Genomic DNA, 17,851 nt, shown 5'->3' with positions numbered 1-17,851 from the left:
ACAAAAATCTATATTTGGAATGCAGATCACATTACTGTGACAGGCAGAGGGCATACACAGTGAAAGGTGAATCGATCAACCTACAGATTGTTCACATTTATAGCAGTTGTACACAGATTTAGAGGGCGAGGGGGGTAGTACTAGTCTTTGATGTGGGAAGACATTTTTTCATTCTGATCCAATACTGTAATCTTCCAGTTGTTAACTTTTTATGATGGGAAAAAATAATGATATCCAATTTCATTATTTGGGGTGTCATAGAATTGGGCCCCATTTGCCAGGAACTAGATTATAACTGAGCCCTAATTACTGCTTTCCAGTTGCCGCTTTGCTTTCTCCCTTAATGGGGCATGCAAAAAAATAAACCTTATGAACGTGACTGACTCCCTCAGAAAGATGTCATTAAGTTAAAGTGAAACCTTTACTTATTTGTTCCCATATTTCTCCCAGGTCTTTGGCTATCTAAGGCTACGCTTATAGTGCCGGTGACGGTCGCTGGAAAATCAAATAGAGATGACTTCTAGCGATCGCGACCAATCCGTCGCTCCGTTGCGTCATTGCGTCTCACTTACTATAAGCGCACGTGACGGTGGCAATGCATTTGTTTTGCCGCGACATCACGTTGCTGTCGCCGGCACTATAAGCGCAGCCTAATGCTTTGCGTTGTCCACTTTTATCCTAATAATATTGACATCCTAATCATCATCTTGCAGAAACCAAGAAAGTGGCAATCAACTATTTGTCTGTAGGTTCTGTTTAACACATACATACATACATACATACATACATACATACATGCTACTTTCTGCCAGACAGGCCAGCAACACATTTCTAAGCAAAGGGGATATAAATACATCTGCATGTCTGATTTCACCTACATTTAACTCATTGAACGTGCTACTGCCATTCATCCACTTTAATCCTAGCCAAAGCTGCCCAAGCCTAAGGAAAGCAGCTGTAGTGTGGCTTCTGAGGGCTTTGTGGTCTTGCTATTTCCAGTTTGACTCTTGATAAGCAAGTCACAATTTCTGGCACAAACATTAAAGATTGAGAAGGTGCAGTGACCTTATCGCTGACACTGACCAATATGTGCTCAGACAGACTGCTGATTTAACACTGTCAGTGCAGAGATTCCAGTAGCACAATCTGTTGCTGGCCCCTCTAACACCAGGAGCAGTTTAATTCAGATCTGAATGAGTGTTGTCCTTTTGTGTAACGTTGTGCACTGCAGGCTCCTCTCACAGTGAAAGGGTTAAGTCACCTTATCGCACACAGTTGGCATTCACCCTCCTGGGGTGCACTCACCGTGCCTGGCGGCGCCTGGATCTGCAAGATGACAGCTGAGCTCTGCGGGAGAAGCCTGCACTGCAGCGGAGGTTCTTGCCCTTCTTGTAAAAGCTTCCCGGACAGGCCGGGACTGGGCTGAGCAGCAGGGAGCTGCAGAACCGGGCTGGGCCTCTGCCCGTTGGATACTACGCATGTGGAGGGGGGCTCCAGCTGAGCCTGGGATGTGACGGGCGTGGCGGTGAGGCACTGGGACAGCTGTGGCTGATGGGTGAGAGGCTGCAGAGGGGAGCTGATCTGGGCGAGTGGGAGGGCAGGACGGGGCTGGATCTGCTGCTGATGCTGGATGACAAACTGATGCTGAATCTGCTTCTGGTGCTGCTGCTGCATAAGCTGATGAGTGTAGGCTGTGGGAGGCAGCAAAGTAGAAACAGTTATTACATTTTTTACATACTACAGGCGTATCAGTAGAGACAAGGCAAAGACATGGAGAGGCATTCATCTGTATATAAATAAAGGACGTTGCCGGCCTTAGTACACGAGAAAACGTTCGCTGATCCCTGTGCTTTCCCTGGGCTTGGCAGGGCACCGTATCTGCATTAAGAAACCGGTAAAGTTTGTGTGCACTGTTCCTGGGATTGGCAAAACCCCACTTTTACGGCTGCCTCTATAAATGGAGGGATTGATATGTATTTATGTGAAGGATAAAGAAAAAACAGCAGTACACCAAATAACTTTTGTTGCAATTCAACATCTTAATATATTATTATGGTGATATTATAATACAACAGTTCATGGGGGGACGGGGGACGGGGGGGGGGGACTGTACCTTCCAACTGTGCTGCTGTCTTTACTTTATTTTCATTACTTTTGATGTGACAGCCTGACATAATTTGCAGCACACACCCAGTTATATACCATTTCCCTCCCTCTTTTTTTTTTATATTGGCAACGGATAACTGTTGGATCAAAGCTGACTCTTCGAGCATATACCATTTTGTTTTCTCGTAGTCTTTTTGTGGTGGATGGCAATGATTGTGTCTGTACTGATCTTGCTCTGCATACACATTAATGGGGTTGGCATGTATAGCGAGGCGTGCACGGATTCGGATTCTGTCCATATGCATTTGTCAGAGCAAGTGGAGCGGAATTGGGACTGTGCTCCTTGTACTTACATGTGAATATAAAAAGGGAACTTTTCTCAGGGGCTGTATATGTACAGCTTTAACTGATCACAGTTTTGGCTTTGCAGATGTTAGTTCAGTGCCTATTTTGTGCACCAGGGAAAGTTCCCGATCTGTGTGTAGGATTTGCATGTATTGCTTTCTGTTGTGTGCATAGATGGTTTGGCTTGGAGTTATAATAATGTCAGCAAATGATGGTGACCTAGCCACTCCGCCGGGTCCTTCATCTGTTTTCTCAATATCCATCCAAAACCTAATTTCTGTACTGAACCCTTTATAGAAGCTCAGACACATTTCACGAAAACACGTGAAAGCCGTGAATTCCTCAGGACAGCAATACCCTTAATAACTTTATTTCATATAGCGCTTTTCTCCCAATGGGACTCAAAGCGCTCCACAATTACAGTGTAGGCACGCAGCACATTGTTACAGACACAGTCCCTGCCCAGATGAGCTTACAATCTATGTGTTTTTGGTGCCACAGGGAGATAAGGTGGGTTGACCAACGTCACAAGGAATTGACACCGGGAATAGAACAAGGTTCACCTCAGTGTCTTTACTCACTAACTCCTTTTCCCTTGGACCCTCAGGCACAAAATGGGTTAACTGAAATACACACATTACAACTGATCTACTCCGGCCTGTGGCCTCTATTATATGTGTCCTGTTTTTCTTAACCGTGCATGTTCTCTGTTTTTGTTTATTCTATTTTTTCTGCCCTACAATATACCATGCTCAAAAGAAGGAGTCGCAGGGATCTCCTGATTATGACGAGTCTCCTTGAAATTGATGGGGAACATGAGAATGGTGGCGCTTCTTCACAAAGTCCCTGCAGCTGCATTACACTGTAAGTCCCTTGAGGCGAATGGACTAATTCCACTACAGCACAGTGATTGAAATGTTGTGTATTCTGATCTGAGATGAGACGGTTCTGCGAGGCCTCACTGCTTACAAGTACGTGGACATAGGTTACAGAACCTGTTACTGGGATAATAGCCCCCAGGAGGACATTATCTAATGGCAAACAGATTCTGCAGTCCGGCAAGGCTGCTTGCTACACATGGGGACTCTGGTAACCTGACACAAAGCTTCCTGCATTGTCACCTCCACCGGCAGGAGCTCGGGACATACATTTGCATAGCATAACAAGAGACCCTTTTGTCCTGGCAGTTTAAATTAAAGCATCAGTCTTGGTGCCTTCAGGCGATTGAGTTCATCACATTACACAGAGCAGGGAGTGTAGACTCTAGGGAAGGTTGGATGGGAGTGGTTTGGAGGGAGCTGGGAGGCAGAGTGGTGTGAAAGGCGGGGGAGGGATGACGCAGTAATAGGTTCTTCCATGTCTTAGCCCTGTTACTGCAAGAGACCTGCGTGGTATGCCCCGTTAACCCCTTAAGGGCTGACAAATGCCATTTCAAAAGTTGTATTAATTTGGGTTGAGTGATCAGATATTCCATTGAAAAAATTCCTAATGATGGGCATGTTCCTGGGGCCTCTGAAAAACTATTTCACATTATCCCTGAAAGAGAAATGTGGTGAAGAATTGGATCATGAAACATCAGAATGAAGGTGTCAAAGTAGATGCAATTTCCAATATATATATATCCAGAAATAGCCGTGTTAGTCCAGTTGCGATAGTGCCGAATAAAAATAAATGAGTATTTCAGTATTAGGTGATACGTTTTTTAATTGGACTAACAATTTATGTCATAGGACAAGCTTTCGAGAGTTCTCCTCTCTTCCTCAGGTTAAAAATACTGATATAAAGGAATCTAAGGCTAAAACAGGGGTTAGGAAAGTAGAAAAAAAAAAGAGATGTAGATAACAAGTTGGGGTGAGAAAGGGATTTTTGAAGACATTGGAAGGGTAACAAAACGGTGACAAGAAACAGCATGGAGGGGGAAGTGGATGCTATGTGGGGGGGGGGGGTGCATGGCCTCTTCTGTAATCAGACCCAGTAACACTACTTTTGAAATGGCACTGCAGCTGAAGGACACTATACTTTCCCTACTTCACATCTAGATACCTGCGGGGTACTTTTTCACAATGCTATGTACCCCATATTCTCTCTCCTACCCTACAATGAAGGGGTTACTACAAGATGCACTCATGCTCAAGGAACAGATGACTAGAGCCTCGGGTTGATTAGAGTGCTTCTTATTTATTTATAACCCAAAGGAACAGAGGAGGCTGCTTCCATGGCAACCAATACTCCATAAGAGTGTGAGGGATAATAAGATCCTCTCCCCGTTCTTCGCCCCTTTCACAGGTTCCTCTTCTGTGACCAAGGACACCAGAGAGAATCAGAGCAAGACACTAGCGTGTGTGCCACATGGAGTCTACAATGGCAGCAACACGAGTGGGGCGATAGCCATGCTCCACAATTGGGGCTCACCCAGTCTTTTAGAGTTTTTACTTTCTTTAGGACCTAATAATCTGGAGGTCGTTATCCAATACCCCTTAATATTTTTTTTGCAGAAGTAAACAAAGCAATAATAAGATGCAATAATTTCACTTAATTTTATCATCATTATAATGGTTTGATAAAAATATAGGGACCCTTAGGTAGTTAGCACGTGTTCTTTATGGGCCTCACACAAACACATAGGGCCTTATTCAGAGAGGGTTGATAAAAAAAATCGCCAGGGAATTTAAAATGACTGTTTTTTGGGCGTTGCTATCACGGTATTCAGAAAGGCTCGATTACCAGTGATAGCAAAATGCCCAAAACGGGCGATTTGCTGCCAGCGAGAGCATCAACCCTCTGAAAAGGCCTAAACAAGCTATTCATTTCTGCTACAGAGAGAGCTGCTCTGAGAGAGCCGCCTCTCCCAGCTGAAATGTCGCCCGAAAATTGTTTATTTAAATATATATTTCTTTAATAGTGTAGAGGTGCAGATGGTCTCCGGAGCTGAACCACGTTGGTTTTATGTCCGGGGACCCCCTGCTTCCCAAGATACAGGCACCTTTATTAAAGAAATGTATATTAATACATATTTAAAAAAACATCAATACACGCCCCCCCCTCCCCCTCCGCCCAAACCCATACAGTACAGTAATGGGCAAAATAACTATTATCCAGATATGGATAATAGATTATTTGCCCATTATTAAACCCTGCATTAGCATACATAAATTAAGTAAATAAATAAAGTTATACTTACCACAACAGCCGGTCCCTCTGTCCTCCATTGCCAGAAAGCATATATACAAAATAAATACATTCTAATGGCCCCTAACCCCTTAATCACCTTAGCGGTTACTAACCGCTATAGTCATTAAGGGGTTAACCCACCCTGACCCGATACCAACCCGGGAGGCCTAAACACCCACCCTGACTGACTATACCCACCATATACCCATTGAGTAGTATAGTGGTACATCATACCCATATAATAATAATATGGGCATGATAAGCCTCTATAGCACTCAATGGGCACCCTAATCACAATACAGTAATACACAAGACACACAATAATAAAATGTAACTAAACTCCAAAAAATCACATGTCACTAAATACAAACAGTAGCCAGCTAATCCAATCAATACAATCAATAGCAACATCAACAATGAATTAATTAAACCATTAACCAATCTAAACAATTTATTCCGAAACCAACTCAAAATGAATAGTAACACTAACCAATGTAAACAATGAATTACTCCAACATTAATTAATTTAAACAGTTAAATAGAAAGAAAGAAATTCTTACAATCTCTGAAGTAACCATAAAACACATTAGCTAACATAATATAACATTAAGTACAAACGAACACCAATCGCAAACCTTCAATTACATTAAGCATGAAAAAACAAACTATGACATCCACATAATACATGAAATGGCAAAAAGCAACACCAATACCAAGCGAGAAATGCCCCCCAAATATTGTCATAATAATATATTAATCTGTACCCTAAAGAGGTACCGATTAATATATTATCAGTCAATGTGCCTCCCCCCATAAAATCAAAAAACACATCCAAAGATTAAACCTGTAAAAAGAGACATTTACAAACATTGAATATATTACTTATCATTAGAAGCGGTGGCCCTTCGACTCCCGGGGAAACAGGAAGCTCATGTACCTTGAAGGCCTCCAACAGCATCCGATGCCATCCACAATGAAGATCCGGCTCAGGTACCCAAATCTTCTTTTTTCTTTCTTTAATCACCTTCTTCTATCTTCATCTGTAACCATTTGTTGTTCTTCTTTATCTTCTTTCTTCATCTGTCAATCCAAAATACCCCATGTTAAATCCCAGCCGATGCTGTCTCGTCGGCTTCTTGGGCTCAAATGAGGCGTCACGGCCTTAAATATGGCTTGTGACGTCACATTTACCCTCAAAATGGTTAAAAGCCACCTGATTGGCTGTTAAAACCATGCACGGCTTTAATTTTTTTTTTTTGCCGTGACGTCACTTAAAGGGAATGATGCCAGCCAATCAGAATGGCTGTGCTTCATTTGCCTTTAAGATGACGTCACGAAGCCGGCGTCAGATGGTATTTCAGCCAATCAGATCGTGGGAACAAATTCCACACTCTGATTGGCTTAACTACCTTGTGACACAGCGGCCATCTTGGATTTAGTGACGTCATGTTAAAGGGAAATTAAGCACAGCCATTCTGATTGGCTGGCATCATTCCCTTTAAGTGACGTCACGGCAAAAACAAAAATAATTAAAGTCTGCACATGGTTTTAACAGCCAATCAGGTGGCTGTTAACCATTTTGAGGGTAAATGTGACATCACAAGCCATATTTAAGGCTGTGACGCCACATTTGAGCCCAAGAAGCCGACGAGACAGCATCGGCTGGGATTTAACATGGGGTATTTTGGATTGACAGATGAAGAAAGAAGATAAAGAAGAACAAGAAATGGTTACAGATGAAGATAGAAGAAGGTGATTAAAGAAAGAAAAAAGAAGATTTGGGTACCTGAGCCGGATCTTCATGGCGGATGGCATCGGATGCTGTTGGAGGCCTTCAAGGTACGTGAGCTTCCTGTTTTCCCGGGAGTCGAAGGGCCACCGCTTCTAATGGTAAGTAATATATTCAATGTTTGTAAATGTCTCTTTTTACAGGATTAATCTTTGGATGTGTTTTTTGATTTTTTGGGGGGAGGCACATTGACTGATAATATATTAATCGGTACCTCTTTAGGGTACAGATTAATACATTATTATGACAATATTTGGGGGGCATTTCTCGCTTGGTATTGGTGTTGCTTGTTGGCATTTCATGTATTATGTGGATGTCATTGTTTGTTTTTTCATGCTTAATGTAATTAAAGGTTTGCGATTGGTGTTCATTTGTATTTAATGTTATATTATGTTAGCTAATATGTTTTATGGTTACTTCAGAGATTGTTAGAATTTCTTTCTTTCTATTTAACTGTTTAAATTAATTAATGTTGGAGTAATTCATTGTTTACATTGGTTAGTGTTACTATTCATTTTGAGTTGGTTTCGGAATAAATTGTTTCGATTGGTTAATGGTTTAATTAATTCATTGTTGATGTTGCTATTGATTGTATTGATTGTATTAGCTGGCTACTGTTTGTATTTAGTGACGTGTGATTTTTTGGAGTTTAGTTACATTTTATTATTGTGTGTCTTGTGTATTAATTTATTGTCATTAGGGTGCCCATTGAGTGCTATAGAGGCTTATCATGCCCATATTATTATTATATGGGTATGATGTACCACTATACTACTCAATGGGTGTAGGGTGGGTATAGTCAGTCAGGGGTGGGTGTTTAGGCCTCACGGGTGGGTGAAGGGGGTATTAGCCCTAAGGATGGGTGTTTAGACCTTGCGGGTGGGTAGCGGTTGGGTTAACCCCTTTATTACCTTAGCGGTATTAACCGCTAAGGTAATGAAGGGGTTAACTCCCCCTGCAACCCCCCTGCAATGCCTAAACAGCCACTAAGGGCCAAATTCCCCCTTCACCCACCCCCGCTAGCCACTGTATTGTATTGTATGTTTCTTACAGTAAGCCTGGCACGGGTGTTTAACCCCTTCATTGCCTTAGCGGTTAGCCGCTACGGTAATGAAGTTGCAGAACATGCATGTTTCCTGCCTCGGATGCATGCCGGGGGGGGGGGGGTCCGGAGCTGCTATTAATGGCTATCAGCTCCGGAGACCCCCGGCATCAATCCGAGGCAGGAAAGGGGTCTGATTTTTTCTAAGTCCCGACACATCGCTGCTCATCGAGGCATCTCCCCACCAATTGACCAAAAAAATTGTGGTGAATTGGATTTGGGGAGAAGACCGCCTTTTAGGACTGCGATGGGCTGCAATATGCCGCGACAGCCGACTCGCGGGTCTCTGAATCGCGCGAGTTTATCAACCATCCGAAAATGGTCGATAAGGGGCTGATCGCTGCTCAGTCGGCGAATTTCGGATAGCGATAAAATTTTGCGGCGATACAGGCCGTTATCGAGGCTTTCTGAATACGAGTAGCCATTTTGGTCGATAAGTGCTCGATAAGGGCCTTATAGAGGCTTTCTGAATAAGGCCCATAGTGTCATAACCTGCCCATTTTGTACCTATATGATGCCAGAGTGGTCAACAATGCGCTGTAGATCAATGCAATGCTGGGACCTGTTTGCACAAATGTTTGCTAATTGTTTAATAACATCTGCTGGAGTACAGTGGTTTAGTTAGATAAGGTTCTTTATACACACAACAACTAATAATTAACCCAGTCACTGTCACAGGAAACTGCTCTGACATGGCACTGGTTAAGGTTAATTTCTGATAATAAGGCAGTTACTGTATGTATTAAGCTCCAAAAACAAAACTGCTTAACCCCTTAATGTAGTGAAAAGCAGGGCAGCACACAGTTAACAATGCATCAGCATTCATTTACTTTAATGGAAGTTTATGGATCATTAATTTGGAGCATGCACCTATTTGCTGCACTTCCACCAACATGCTGTTTATCAGTGGTTACACCAGGAGTAGCCAACTCAAACCTCTTTCTACTACTCTAATCCCAACGCTCACATATTTTCAACTCCTCCTTCTACTCTGGTACCTTTCCCTCCTCCTTCAAACATGCAACAGTTATACCTTTACTCAAAAACAGCAAGCTTGACCCCACCTGTCTCTCCAACTATCGTCCTGTCTCCCGACTTGAACGTCTTGTATTTTCTCACTTGCTCCATTTTCTCACCTCCTATTCTCTCCTAGACCCTCTACTATCTGGCTTCCGCACTGCTCACTCCACAGAAACAGCCCTCACTAAAATGACTAATGACCTCCATGCTGCCAAAGACAAAGGTTATTACACTGCTCATATTACTCCACCTCTCTGCAGCCTTTGATACTGTGTGGACCACCCTCTTCTCCTTCACATTCTCCATACTCTTGGTATCTGTAACAAAGCTCTATTTTGGATTTCTTCTTAGGACTGGGGCATAGTAAGTCCAAGATCGCTGAGGCGGGCTGAGACGGGCTGAGCCGCGCTGAGCAGATGCACTAACCCCCTGCATCTGTCATAGCGCGGCTATAGTTTCCCCCTCCGCGTGCGTGCTGATGCGTGCGGAGGCTCAGAAACTTTGCCGAGACAGGCAAGTTTCAAATTTGCCGCTCTGGGAAGCGATGTGAGTGGTCACGTGACCGCTCACATCCAATGGGAGCGAGGGACTAGCCCCGCCTCCCGCTCCACCTCCTGACACGCCTCCGCTCCGCCTCCGCCCCCAGAGCGCGCTCACTGCCTCGCCTGCAAGGACAGGAAAAAGCTCAATTTTCAGCAGGCTAGGCAGAGCAGGAGTGCGGCTGAACCCTCTATGTCCCAGGCCTTACCTATCTCATCGTACTTTCAGTGTCTAATTGCACATCCTCCAACTCTATTTATCTCTCTGTGGGGTTAACCCCAGAATTTTCTCTGGGACCTCTTCTCTTTTCTCTTTACACACTCTCTGTAGGTGACCTTATCACATCTCTTGAGTTAAAATATCACCTCTATGCTGATGACACACACATTTACTTTTCAACCCCTGAGCTTACACCTGCGTACAGAGCAAAGTCTGAACTCTGAATGTCTCTCTGCTATATCATCCTGGAGGGCCCTACGCCAACTCAAACTTAACATGTCAAAAACAGAGCTCTTCCAAAGCCTGGCCCTTCTGCCCCCTTCTTAATTACTGGTTGCAGCACTATCATTCACCCAGAATCACATGGGCAATCAATGACTTTTTTTTGGCAAATGTCTGTTTTTATTTAATTGTAATGTATGCCCATCATTGCCATTGTGGTAATCTGTGCCCCCATAGTATGCATAGGTTTCCACAGTGACAATCAATGGGTTTATTACCTATCATGTAATGTATTGTACTTTAATGTCAATTTTATTGTGCATTTAATTTAAAAAAACAAATGGGCAATAGTGCTATTAGCCATATTTGGCTACTAGGGCTTTTGCCAATTTGTATATGTGGGGATGGGGTTGAAGGGGTTGGAGGGGGTGGGAGCTGGGACTAGTTGCCCTCGGGAGTGTAATTAGGCCTCCTGGGAGGATAGCGGGGGGAGGGGGTTAAGGTAAGGTAATTAAGGGGTTACTGGCCAGTAGTTAGTTTTAAATTTTAATGTTGCTGGCCACTGAAGACGAGGACGACGCAGAGGCCGAAGATGAGGATGGCCACAGTGACAAAATCAATGGATTAAATAGCTAGGGTTTTGTTTTATAGTGATGTATTTTTTATAGTAATGTATTTGAGTGTTTTGCACTGTAATGATTATTTGAATGGGCAAAAGTGCTATTAACCATCTTTAGCTAATAGCATATTTGCCCATTCCTTTGTGCTGTTGTTGGTAGAGGGGGTGAAGGGGATAGTTCCCCTCGGGTGTTTTGGCCTTGTGGGCGGAGTTAAACCCTCCCGGCAGGCATAAACCTCCCCCCCCCCCCCCGGGCAACATTGATGGTGGTATTTGGCCCTTGGTGGGTGTTTAGGCCTACCGAATGGGGGATAACCCCTTCATTACCTTAGCATCAGTAACCGCTAAGGTAGCAAAGGGGTTAGTTAACTCCTCCTGCAACAGCTAACACCCACCCTGGGGCAACTCCAAGCTTAACCCCACTCCCTCTATCACCAACAAACCAGGCACTGCTATTTCAGCCCTTCAAAATCTTAGTGGTTAGGCACTAAAGTAATGAAGCTGGCTGTAAATGTATTTTCATTACATAGGATTGAAGTAGGGGATCTCAAGAGCTGATATTAATGCGGGTCAGCTCAGGAGACCCCCGGCTTCAAACCGATGTAGTAAGAATACATTTTTCTCCTACATATGCACATCGCGGATCCCATCTCATCACCTTTCAGGTGGCGAGATGGGAATCTGCGAGTTGCAGCTGCGATGTGCATCTCGGAACTACCGCTTGGTTTGACATTGCGAGAGTGCTACCGATCGGTAAGAAGCTGTTTTCAAGCGAGTTTGGCATGTTATCGGAGCTCTCTGAATAGCTACACATGCAAACTCGTTCGAAAGTGCTCAAAATTGTCGATAAATGACTTGTCGGACATTACTGAATAGGATCCTAAGACTGGTTTGGATGTGAAACCAAATGGTTATCCCAAAGATTAAGCCTTCCCTAATCCACAAAGATGGGTAGACACTCTCAAATACTTCCTATCAAAACTGCTGTATATACCTTAATCTGTACCAGAAGAAGCTATACTAAACTGTATCTATATTTCCTGTTCATGCAGATGTCGGTGAGAGGAGTGTTACTTTCACCTTTTTGGTAGCGACCTTCAGTGACCTTGCAGGACACAGAGCCCTTAGCTACTCAAGAGACATACAGATTCTGCATACAGAGGAGGACATCATTACTTATTCCCTTGATGTATCCAAGCCCTTGGTCAGTTTCGCTATGACAGTGACAGGTTACATAAGTTACTGAAGATCAGGAATGTGGCCTTCAAACAACCTAGGGCTGCAACATCCTCTTTATCACAGTCACACGTCGAAAATACATATTTGAAATAATGTTCAAAAGGAGAAGCATTAATCCTCGCACTGCAACATTTCCTAGGAGAAATGGGTGGTGTTTGCAGTGGATCACTGGTTGGTCCTCAAGACTTGAGCCGATAATTTCTAACTTATAATGTTGGAACATGCAGAGAAGCCACAGTGGAAAGCTCAGCATGTATAGGAATGCTTCTGTTTCCCGTACCTCATAGGATCCAGGTTTCCCTTTTCCCTAGAATGTGTTATCTGCATCAATAGTATGATCTGGTGGCTATGAGGTCCAAGTGACTGGAGTAGCACACATACAAATGACAGGTAATGCAAAAGAAGAGCAATATAAATGCAAGAGTAATGTAACCTGTTTGCATCATGTTTCTCAACCCTCTGATCAGGACAACCTACCATCCATGCCATGTTTTAGGGATAAACAGATAATCCCATGTTCACATGTAAGAGAAGTGCAGACAGGTGTGCTTGGTAAGTCATTGATTGTTCCTAAAACCTGGTCTGCCTGGGGTGTCCCGTGGAGAGTTGAGAAACATTGGGTTAAAACAGGGGTGGCCAACTCATAGTTACATAGTTACAGTACATAGTTACATAGTAGATGAGGTTGAAAAAAGAAATGCGTCCATCAAGTTCAACCTATGCTAAATTTAGACAACAAATACTTTATCCTATATCTGTACTTACTTATTGATCCAGAGGAAGGCAAAAAAAAACCCCCAGTGACATATCATCCAATGATATCTCATAAGGGGAAAAATAAATTCGTTCCCGGAGCCAAGAATAGGCAGTTGGATTATTCCCTGGATCAACATTCATCTCATGTTTAGTTATTTGGTATATCCCTGTATACCTTTCCTTTCTAAAAAGATGTCCAACCTTTTTTTGAACAAATCTATTGTATCTGCCATCACAGTCTCGATGGATAATGAATTCCACATTTTAACTGCCCTTACTGTAAAGAACCCTTTCCTTTGTTGCTGGTGAAATCTCCTTTCCTTCAACCTTAAGGGATTACCCTGAGCCCTTTGTACTGCCCGTGGGATGAATAGTTCTTTTGAAAGCTCCTTGTACTGTCCCCAAATATATTTGTATATAGTTATCATATCCCCTCTTAGACGCCTCTTTTTTTATGTAAAGAAATCTAATTTAGCTAGCCTCTCCTCATAAGTTAGATTGTCCATCCCTTTATTAATTTGGCGGCTCTTGTCTACACTCTGTAGTTCCATAATATCTTTTCTAAGGAGTGGTGCCCAAAATTGTACAGTCCAGGTATATGAAGTAAATGCTGCACACCTTAAAAAAATAGTTAGAATGATACAATTACCGGTGCTCCCGTGCTTGAACGAAAGCCTGTTTCCAGTCCTAGATCAGTAGTAGAAGCAACACAGGGCACAACAGATTTCTGCAAATCTAAACTCATTTATTGAGCCAACACAACGTTTCGACCTCAAAGGTCTTTATCAAGTGACATAGTGGCATAACACACAATCCCAAAGATGTCCAGGATAGAAAACATGTGCTGCTATTTAAATGCTGTCTTTTGGGATTGTGTGTTATGCCACTATGTCACTTGATAAATACCTTTGAGGTCGAAACGTTGTGTTGGCTCAATAAATTAGTTTAGATTTCAGAAATCCGTTGTGCCCTGTGTTCCTTCTACTACTGCCCAAAATTGTACCCCATATTCAAGGTGTGGTCTTACTAATGCTTTGTAAAGGGGCATAATTATGTTTACTTCCCTTCCATCCGTTGCCCGTTTAATGCAAGATAAGGTCTTGTTTGCCTTTGCAGCTACTGCATGACTTTGGGCACTATTGCTAAGCCTGCTGTCTACAAGCACTCCCAAATCCTTGTCCATCAAGGATTCCCCCAATTTATCCCAATTTAATTTGTAAGTCGCCAGTTTATTCTTGCTTCCCAAATGCATAACCTGACATTTATCTGTATTAAACCTCATCTGCCATTTACCTGCCCAAGTTTCCAGTCTCCCCAAGTCCTTCTGGAGAGAAATTACATCCTGCTCTGATTCTATTACCTTACACAATTTAGTATTATCAGCAAAGATGGAGACTTTGCTCTCAATGCCAAACTAAAGGTCATTAATAAACAAGTTAAAAAGCAGGGGTCCCAGTACCGATCCCTGAGGTACTCCATTCATGACCTTAGCCCAACCTGAAAAAGTTCCATTTATGACAACCCTCTGTTGTCTGTCCTTCAACCAGTTTTCAATCCAGGTGCATATATTTTTACTCCAGTCTTCAAGAGCCACCAACAGGTCAGGTTTTGGTCTTCGACTGAGCCACTGATTGAGCCACCTGTGCTGAAGCAGGGATATCCTGAAAACCTGACCTGTTGGTGGCCCTTGAGGACTGGAGTTGCTCACCCCTGTAGTAAAGTATATTTGGCTGGTAGAAAATGCTGTGTGGTCTATTTACTAACAGGTCCGATTCTAAGGATATTCCTGCTCCAGCACAGGTGGTTCAATAAGTGGCTCAGTCAACGACTGAGCTACCTGTGCTGAAGCAGGGATATCGTTAAAACTTGATTTCTTTGTTTGTGAAGTATTTATGAAGCCATCACCAATCAAAAAGAAAAAGAAAGGGAGCTGATATGTTTAAACCCAGTTTTCCCAGAGAAATAAAAAACATTCATTTCCCACAGGATACAAATAATTAGACTAGTTACTTTGAGGGTGATTTAATCCCAAGAAAACCAAATAGACCATTAAGTTGTTTTGAAAAAAAAAAAAATGTTTTGACCCGCTAAGTTGAACTTCATTTTAAAATGCATAATCTGCGTTAACAAGGTACAGACGAGTGGTAGCACGCCAGAACAGGTATTACGCTTCAGCTGTTGGTTATGAGGCTCAAGGGAAAATCTAGGAAGTGCTTCACGGGAAAAGCAATGGATCCAGCAGCCCCCCCCCAGCAGAAGAGGTAGAGGTTAAAACATTAAAGGAATTAAAAGCTGCCTGGGATAGTACCCAAGGGTGCTCTAACCACAGACAAATGCCAAGAAGCAAAAAGGGATTTGAAGCTTTACATCAGGTCTGAACAAAGGGCTCACTACATGATGGTCCTTATCTGCTGTAAAATATTACTTTGTTTCCATGTAATGTTTCCTTCTCCTAATTTCTGCAGTCTCAGTTACCTATCCAAGATATAACTAGTGGAACAGACATGCCAAGTACCAGCCAATCACCTGGAGTGATGATAGAAGATCCTGTCACGGGTACCACTGTCCTGCTCGATGCCACTCCTCGGTTGTCAGTGCCTTGGGTCTCCCCCTTCTTGTAGCTGTCGGAAGAGTCACCATGGGCCCCTCTGCCCCCCGGCAGGAGCATATGTCCCGTCGCTTTGGCCTGAGAGGTGCTGGTCACTGGCTGGAGGCTAAGACTGCTTGTGGCTGGCTTCATAGCAAGGCTGGGGAGATGTGACTGGGTGCTCAGCCCTCCTGCCAGGCTGTGCTGACCACGCACAGCTAGATTCTGTACCTGAAACACAGACGGGAACATCTGCACCATGATCTCGCACTGCCCCTGTGTGGTGACAGAGAGTGAGGCGGCACAGGGTTACACAATAAGTTTGACTGTAAAAAAAGAAAAGACTATGGCGCCATTGTGTTCTAGTTATGGGATTTGGGGCTGTTCTACTTTGTGGTGATCAGGTAGAAAGCCAGAGAACAGAGCTAAAAATGAACAAATCGGTAGATCCGTGGGTTACATGTGAGACTTAGGTATGTAGAGCTCCAAGCCTATGATCTGTGTTGTTAATGACTTCACTGACTGATCAAAGTCTCCGGGCTGCAAAACATTGGATCCCTTTGAAAACAGTTGGGGTTTTTCCTTTGCTAAATCCGGTGCTATTGATTTGCATTAGGTTTGCCCCAGATTTGCAGCAAGGAGACTTTACGAAATAACTCCTTTTAGTGTTTTTTACTTCATGCATAGATGGGAATTAAAACTCCCGCCATAAAGTTCACAAAAGAAGTTCTAAGGCCCGGGGAAAATGTATAAAAAAAAAAGTCTCTCAGTTAAACCTTCAATGCAATTTCTTTCTTTCAAAATACAGCTCAACCTCCTTATAACGCTGTTCTTGGGGTCCAAACAATCACATCGCAATACAAGCGGATCGCATTAGAAATAATGTACAATTGTATGCATTGTACAATAAAGTATTTAAGATACCAATAATCATGTTGTAAAGTATTCATAAATACGAAAATTGGGAGCCACACTTGCATCGCGTTATTATTGGATTCGCGTTATAACGGGGTTGAGCTGTACTGGTTCTGTTTTTGCCCCACTTTTTACAGCTGGTAGAGTTTGCTTATAGCCCTGCGAGTGTCTCGTTCTAACACACTGTAGTCCACAATTGAACGTTTGAGCTGAGAGAGCCACTTACCTGAGTGCTGCTGGCTGGGGACTGGGAGGTAGTTCCGGCACTGACCTCTGATTGGACACTGGTCACTGTGGCCGTAGGGGTGAAGATGAGCTGAGGGGATAAAGGAACAGCACGGCCTAGGGTCCTAGCTACTTGCACAAGGTTATTTTGCTGGGCCTGGAAATCACATGAGATCTGCGTTGCTGCTTCGCTTCCCATAGAGCTGGTTCAGACACAGGGCAGCTAATGAAGGTGACAAGGGACCAGTTGGCCAGCGATCTGGTTCTGATGGAGGTGTTTGGGCAGAGCAACTCTCAGAGGTGCTCCCAGGGGGGCACATTACAACACTGTTTGTGATAAATAATCAGAAAATTCTCTTTGTTTTTACATTTTTAGATCCCCGGAAAATAGTCTTAAACCAATTTGACTCAAACCCAGATAAGCACAACATGTGACACGGAAGTATCAGAATAAACAAATAGAAATGCTGGTTTGTAAAAGTATGGTTGCATGGGGAATTGTGCGAGTAAGTCAAGTACTTTAACATTTTTATATATATGTGATTTTCTTTCTTATACAGCACTGTCAGTGTATGCAAGGCTGTACATATGATGTTGCAGGCCCAATGAGTCCTTGTCCCAAAGAGCTTACAATCTAATGTTGGTGTGTGAGACAATGGGATAAAGTGACCTGCCCAAGGTCACAAGGAGCTGCCACTGGGGTTTGAACCAAGTTCACCTGCATCAAAAGCAATGATATAACCACTGATCTACTCCTTCAGCCCTTTTGTAACTTTGGTGGTGCAAGGATCTGAGGTCAAGAAAACCCCCCAGTATTCGTACAAAACGTAAGGCAATTATAATATTAGTAGGACACTCCAGGCTACTGGTTACATTCTCGGCATGTACTAAATCTCAATCATTACCATTATATTGGGTATTACAGTGATATATGGAAAAGATGAATAACTGTTGATGTGTAAAATCAAAAATAGCGTTTTTGTTTTTTTTAAATCA

General features: G+C 43.1%; 1 protein-coding gene and 1 long non-coding RNA gene across 10 annotated transcripts in view; one reads left to right on the top strand and one right to left on the bottom strand.

The window, feature by feature from the left end:
* The window catches only part of PHC2 (polyhomeotic homolog 2), a 162,408-nt gene that overhangs the window by 46,915 nt on the left and 97,642 nt on the right, over positions 1 to 17,851 (bottom strand). For 5 of the 8 annotated variants that reach the window (XM_075605806.1, XM_075605804.1, XM_075605803.1 and 2 more), the window contains 3 exons: positions 16,857 to 17,012; positions 15,655 to 15,991; positions 1,306 to 1,691 (listed from right to left, as the gene is read on the bottom strand). In XM_075605806.1, the coding sequence (XP_075461921.1) occupies positions 1,306 to 1,691; positions 15,655 to 15,991; positions 16,857 to 17,012 (879 nt within the window). The remainder of the gene's footprint in view (positions 1 to 1,305; positions 1,692 to 15,654; positions 15,992 to 16,856; positions 17,013 to 17,851) is intronic. The other 3 variants (XM_075605805.1, XM_075605809.1, XM_075605810.1) reach the window with 3 other exon arrangements.
* Positions 1,111 to 17,365, top strand: LOC142497687 (uncharacterized). Of its 2 annotated transcripts, XR_012802305.1 has the most exons (4): positions 1,111 to 1,894; positions 3,214 to 3,315; positions 12,186 to 12,337; positions 15,594 to 17,365. It is a non-coding gene; the product is annotated as an uncharacterized LOC142497687 (long non-coding RNA). The 2 variants fall into 2 exon arrangements; XR_012802306.1 differs by lacking the exon at positions 12,186 to 12,337 and having other exon boundaries at positions 1,114 to 1,894.

The sequence above is a fragment of the Ascaphus truei genome, chromosome 6 (assembly GCF_040206685.1).
Source record: "Ascaphus truei isolate aAscTru1 chromosome 6, aAscTru1.hap1, whole genome shotgun sequence".
NCBI classification, from domain to species: Eukaryota; Metazoa; Chordata; class Amphibia; order Anura; family Ascaphidae; genus Ascaphus; species Ascaphus truei.
Note: the sequence above shows the minus strand (reverse complement) of the source record. Positions and strands in the feature narration are given on the sequence as shown.